This window comes from Myotis davidii, unplaced genomic scaffold (assembly GCF_000327345.1).
Source record: "Myotis davidii unplaced genomic scaffold, ASM32734v1 scaffold230, whole genome shotgun sequence".
In the NCBI taxonomy this organism is placed as follows: Eukaryota; Metazoa; Chordata; class Mammalia; order Chiroptera; family Vespertilionidae; genus Myotis; species Myotis davidii.
In genome coordinates, this window is record NW_006282259.1 from 25431 (window position 1) to 32192 (window position 6762).

Here is a 6762-nt window from a genome sequence, read left to right on the forward strand (position 1 = left end):
GGTCCCTGCAGCCCGGCCGCAGGCTCCGCGTGCCCCGCGGGGTTGAGCAGCAGACAGCGGTCCAGGTGTGAGTTGATGTGCGCGGCGGGCATCATTTGCTGGCACACGGGGCACTGCACCTGGTGCAGCTGCGACAGGAAAGGGTCGTCTTCCGGCCCGCTCACCTCCATGGCGGCTGCTGCCCCGCCCTCAGCCGGCCTCCCGCGGCATCTCGCGCTTTGCGTCGCGAAGAGTCCTCCGCATCCGTTTTCCGCAGCTGCAAGCGGGAAACGTGTCCCGCTGCCTGCCGGGAATTGTAGTCTGCCCACCCGCTTCTGGCCGGCCTGCGAGCCTCCGGAGGGGGCCAAAGAGGCCAGCAGACTGCGCGTGCGCACGAGCGCGTGGTTGCCAGGCACCTTTCCGCGCATCTTTGAAATCCATGATATCTGAGCAGTGTCCATTGAAACGCCCCTAGATTGCGCCCTGGAAAGCGGTTTTCCACACCCGGAACTGAACTGGTGTGTGGGGAGGGCGGAGGGATGGGAAGAGCCCAGAGCTTGTAATTAAAGGGAAAAGGTTTCCCTTTTCTCCACATCCCCGCCAACACTTGTCATTTGTTGATGGTAGCCATTCTGGCAGGTGTGCGATGGTAGCTCATTGTCGTTTTGTAGGAAGGTAAATATATAAGGAAACTAAAGAAAATACAGGCTAGTTTGTTATGTAGATTCCTCTGGGTTAAAAGGATTTGGAGTTGTTTCTGGCCTTTCTGGTAGAGAGGGGAGTGGGGGTGGGCACCTTTACAATGTATGTCCTGCTTATAAGTAAATTGGGAGAGAGTAGAGAACTGTATCTGCTGCTTCTCAACTGCCTTCAACTCAAAATAACCCTTATACTGAAGTGGCATTTTGGTGTGGCCTATTCCACTGCTCTTTAGGTTCTAGTGCTGCTCTCAAAACAGATTGTGAAGGTAAGTATCCTATATAATAAAGAGCTAATATGCAAATGGTCATCACACCCTCATGGCAGCACGCCTTAATGGCTCAGACACTCAACACTGGGGAGAGAAGAATGAGGACCAGCCAGGCACAAATGAGTTCGAGAGAGAAGAATGGGGACCAGCCAGGCTGCAGCCCAGGAGAGGGACAAGCCACATGCCCTGAGGTCCTGGGCACCAGTGGCTGGGCCTGCGCCTGCAGCCCGGGAGAGGGACAAGCCGCCTGCCCCATGGTCCTGGGCACCTGTGGCTGCAGCCCAGGTGAAGCCACCCAGCCACAGTCCCCTGCGATTGCGGCCAGCCCAGGTGAAGCCAGCCCCAGTCCTCAGTGCCTGCGGCCAGCCAGAGGGAGGAAAGACAGGGTCCTGGGTTTGGGGTGAGGCAGAGGCGGTTGGGGTGATCAGGCCAGCAGGGGAGCAGTTAGGGGCGATCAGGCAAGCAGGGAAGCGGTTAGGAGCCAGCAGTCCTGGATTGTGAGAGGCAGTCGGACATCCCCCAAGGGGTCCCGGATTGGAGAGGGTGCAGGCCAGGCTGAGGGACGCCTCCCCCACTGCACAAATTTCATGCACCGGGCCTCTCGTTACTAAGTATGAAAATGTAATATACGTTATTTTAAACATTAATAGAAATATGTATATTGACATGGTCATCATGAACACAAGCAAAATACTTTATTTTTTTAAAAAATATATTTTATTGGTTTTTCACAGAGAGAAAGGGAGAGAGATAGAGAGTTAGAAACATCGATGAGAGAGAAACATTGATCAGCTGCCTCCTGCACATCTCCTACTGGGGATGTGCCCGCAACCCAGGTACATGCCCTTTGCCAGAATCGAACTTGGGACCTTTCAGTCTGCAAGCCGACACTCTATCCACTGAGCCAAACTGGTTTCAGCGCAAAATACTTTAAAGTGATGACAATAACTGAGACAACAACTGTGAAGTTTGTTGAATGTCTTTTCTCTTAATAAATTTAAGGCTTACATTTTTTTTCTTTAGAAATGATACATGCTTATTATGGAAAATCTACTCAAAGACCATTATTGTTAATATTTTAGTACCTTATTTCAGTCTTTTTAAATGATTTAAGTAGTATACTGTGTATTTATATATAAATACGATTCTATGTTTTTATTGTTACCTAATATGTATTTTCAAAAATATATATACTATGAGGTTAAAATGGCACTAGACTTGGACTTCAAGAATCTGGGTTTGAGTTGGCTACAGAGTGACCTTGGGCAAGATTCTTAACTCTTTAGACTCAGTTTCCAAATCTAAAAAAGGAAATTAAATGATCTTATAAATGCAAATGTTTTTGGTATAGTGCCTAGCACACAGTAGGCCCTTGATTATTATTTTGTTTGTGAATCCCAGCTCATTTTGCCTATAGTTCAAAGTTTCCTCCACTAGATGGTGATGGTAGGAGAAAAAAAAAAAAAGATTAAACCATACCAGCTTTTCTAACCAAATTTAAACTTTCTTTTAAAATGAGCATAAATACAAATAAACTTAACTCCATTATAAGGTCACAGGAAATGAGGTCACTGTAAAGCAGTAAAACTTACTTAAATTTTCTCTTTTAATACCTCACTGCTTAATGGTTTTTTAGCTGACCTTGGCAGTTTGCTTGGGGTGGTGTAACCATCTTCTCTGTCGTCCTTCCCCCGACTCAGAATAGGGATGATGTATTCAGTGGGAGTCTCAATAAGCCCTTTGTTCAGTGGCCACAATAAAAGTCTCTGCCTGGCTTCAATGCTTAAGTGCAGATATGTGGCAGTTAGATAGGCAGGTAGATAGACATGAGTTGAGCTGAGCAAGGACTATCAGCCAGGTATAGAAAGCCCCAGGTACATAGCAATGGCAAAACTGGGCTGGGATCTTGCTCCCAGGGTGACATTTCCTACCCTAGCATATCGATGATTATGTGGTTTAGACGGCCCTGACCTTTCATATCACTGGTCATGTGGTTTGTACCCTCCCCTGATCTTTCCTCCCCTGGCATGTTGCTAGTCATGGGGGTTGGAACCCCTTAGAAGGGAAAGAACAAGGGGCCCAGAGAATAGCTCTTAAACATTAAGCCCCCAGGACAATGCCCCGCTTCCACTATTTTCTTACCTTTCACATGCATCTAGGCCTCAGTTGTGTTTCAGCTCCAGGCCCAGAAAAGCAACTAAACCAGACAAGTGAAGGCATGGCTGACCTCGGGACCAGCTGCAATGCCTAATGAGCCCCTGGTGCTGACTAATCAACAGAGATCCTGACCCTGAAAGAACACACCTGGAAAGCTGAGGAATATTCTATTGGGATCCTCCCCTGAGACCTACAAATAAAAACCCTCAAGAGCAGTGGTTCTCAACCTTGGCTGCACATTAGAATCACCTGGGAATCTTTTTAAAATCCTGATTTCTGGGCCTCATACTCCGGAAATTCTGTTTCTTTGTTACTAATGTTGTGGCCCCACCCCATAACAAAGAAACAGAATTTCTCGAGGGATGAGGCCCAGAAATCAGGATTTTAAAAAGATTCCCAGGTGATTCTAATGTGCAGCCAAGGTTGAGACCACTGCTCAAGAGGAAGGACCCTGTTTAGCTCTCTCTATGGAGCACACCCACACCTTTCCCCAGGCATGTTTTCCTTGCCTTTTTCTCCTCCAGGGGTGGGCAAATGCTGGGGTCCAGCCCCAACGGGTCCAGGGGTCCCCAAAGGTGTGGACGGAGTCGGCGAAGAAGGAATGACACGGAGACAGCGTTCAGTTGATCAGCAGCCTTGCCAGGATCTCTAGCCACAATCTCCAGCCAAGTTCTGTGTCCATGTTCTCTTGCTAGGTTCTCCAGCCAGGTTCTCCAGGTTCTCCAGCCAGGTTCTGTAGCCATGTTCTCTCGCTCGGTTCTCCAGCCAGGTTCGGTAGCCAGGTTCTGTAGCCAGGTTCTGTCCAGGATCTTTTGCCATGTTCTCTCCAGCGAAGTTCTTCTGTCTCTAGCAGGCAAACTTTTTGACTTGAGGGCCACAATGGGTTCTTAAACTGGACCTGAGGGCCGGAACAAAAGCATGGATGGAGTGTTTGTGTGAACTAATATAAATTCAAAGTAAACATCATTACATAAAAGGGTATGGTCTTTTTTATTTTTAGTTTTATGCTTTTCTCCGCGGGCCATAGTTTGCCCACGGATGTTAAGTTCTAAGGGCCCTCTCTTGCCTCTGTAACTTGTTTCCTGAGCCCATTTCTTCTAAGGCTCATTTCTTCTACCTCTGTGACTTTCAAAGTAAACTTTCTTTAGTTTGAGTCGGCTCTGAATTCATTCTTAGAACTGAAGTACCCAGGTTGTTGAACTGAGGTCCCGTCTGCCTCCACTAGTCTAATACCTGGTGCTGTTTTGCTGCCAACGGGTATATAATGTCTCCTAGGATTATCAAATTTCCAGGCATCATCTTGTACCCTCCTATTCATATCCAAGGTATGTTGGGATATATTGGACAATTTGAGTCCAGGTAGTCCCACCATAATGTATATCCCTGACATGTTTAATCACCATCCTAAAAGTTAGCCCTATTCTTCCTGCTTTGTGATTTCTCTCTCCTAACCCAACCTCCTGCTCCTTTCTCTTCCTGACTTCCCCCTGTGTCCTTTGGAATTGTGGCACATTATTCTAGTAAATTGTATACATTTCCTCGCTATTGTAATAAGACCTTTTAATTGTTCTATTTTCTTACTGGTCTTATTGGTCTTAAAAAATGCATTGATTTTTATTAATTTTTTAATATTTTACCTTTTGGGGAACACTTTTAATAGTTTTGGGTGATTTTCAATTGATACCTGTAGTATAAACAGAACATATCTGAACTTTTCTCTGGTTCTTGACACAGAGTTAAAAACCCTTGGAATTTCCTGTGTAATAGCAAGAGCCTTTATTATGCCAATGAGGTTACCCTAGTCCAGGGGTGGGCAACATTTGGCACACGTGCCAAACATGGCATGCCAGTAAGTTTTGCTGGCACACGAAACCTGCTCTTATAATCTTCCATTTACAATTGTGAATCTTTGTTCTCAGTGATGAATTTTGTTAAGTCTCGTAATAGGAGTAGCCTGATGGATGAAAGTAGTAGCTCGTGTATATCTCTGAAGGTCACGAAATATAAACCTGATCTAAAATCTCTGTCATCAGTGATGCAGCAGCAAAAGTCCCACTGATAATATCAAACGGAGTCATAAAGTTTTCTGTTGGACTATCAGTGTACATGTATATATTAAAACGTAAATGTATTTTTCATCATATATACTGTGTTTTTGTTGCTCGAATGAATTTTATTATTTCTTCAAGGTTCTTTTTTTTTTATTGCTTAAAGTATTACAAAGGGTATTGCATATATGTTCTTTTTTCTTCAAGGTTCTTCACATATGTACACCTTAAGAGATATCAAGTAGGCGTAACATGTTCTCAAAAAATTAGGGTTGGCACGCAGAAGAATTTTGAGTCAGAGATTTTGCTGGTTTTGGCACGCACTCACAAAAAGATTGCCCACCCCTGCCCTAGTCAGTCCCTGGATAGCTTCAGAATGGGGGCTGATCACCAGCAAGAACAACCACATAATTAGAGGGTTAGAACATCAGGCCAGCCATCTCTGGGGAGTGGAGAGGGGGGTTGGAGTTTGAGTTTGATCACATAGCCAGTGATTTAATCAATCTGCCTACTTAGTGAAACCCCAAGAAAACACTAAGTTCAGTGAAGGTTCTCGGTTGGTGAACACATGTGTGAAGACAGGGTGATGAGCCTTGTCTTCAGGGGAGAGGGCTTGGCAGCTCTGTGTCTGGGACCCTCCCAGATGTTATATTATGTGTATCCATTATTTAAAAACTGTAATCATAACTAGTGTGCTTTCAGTGATTTCTGTGATTAATTCCAGTGAATTATCAAACTTTAGGAGGTTGTAGGAACGCCCAAATTTGTAGCCAGTTGATCAGGAGAGCAGCTGGTCCCAAGACTTGAGGCTGGTGTCTGATGTGAGGGCAGTCTTATGGGAGACTTTGCCCTTAATTTGTGCAGTATGACACTAACTTCAGTTAGTTAGTGTCAGAAATGAATTGAGTTGCAGGCCACGCGGTTGGTGTCAGAATACTTTTGTCTCTTCCTCTTCAATTCCTTTATCTATTATTAGAGGCCCAGTGCACGAAATTCGTGCACTGGGGGGAGGGGGGTCCCTCAGCCTGGCCTGCACCCTCTCCAATCTGGGACTCCTTGGGGGATGTCAGACTGCCGGTTTAGGCCCGATCCTGCACCAGTAGTCGGACATCCCTCTCGCGCAATTCAGGCCCCCTGGCGCTTACCCTCTCCCCTGCCTCCCTGCCTGCCTTATTGCCCCTACCCACTCTGTTTGCCAGCCTGACCCCCCCCAACTGCCGCCCTGATCTCCCCCAACTGCCTCCCCTGCCAGCCTGTTTGCCCCCAACTACCCCCTGTCACCGGCCTGATTGCTCCCAACTGCCCCCCCTCGCCAGCCTGATTGGGGTTGGGGGGCCGATTGGGGGAGGGGCTGGCCATGGAGGGGCTGTGGTTGGTGGGCTGGGCAGCTACCCCCCAAAATGGGTTGGGGGTGGTGATCAGGGCCAGTGACCTGGGGGAGGAGCCATGGATGGTTGGCCAGCCAGCCCTGCTCCTGATTGCAGTGGGGAGGGGGCAATCTGGGGTCGTGCTGGCCTGGGGAGGGGCTGCAGGATGTTGGCCACCCAGCCCTGCCCCCTCTTGGTTTGGGGGGTGCAATCAGGGGCAGACAGCCACGGGGAGGAGCTG

The 6762-nt window shown here is 47.3% G+C and overlaps 1 protein-coding gene across 1 annotated transcript in view; it reads right to left on the reverse strand.

Annotated features, from left to right (window-relative positions):
• The window catches only part of WRNIP1 (Werner helicase interacting protein 1), a 32551-nt gene that overhangs the window by 22350 nt on the left and 3439 nt on the right, over window positions 1-6762 (reverse strand). The window contains 2 exon segments of the mRNA XM_006752794.2: window positions 7-12; window positions 15-188. Of these exon segments, the coding sequence (XP_006752857.1) occupies window positions 7-12; window positions 15-170 (162 nt within the window). The 5' untranslated portion in view covers window positions 171-188.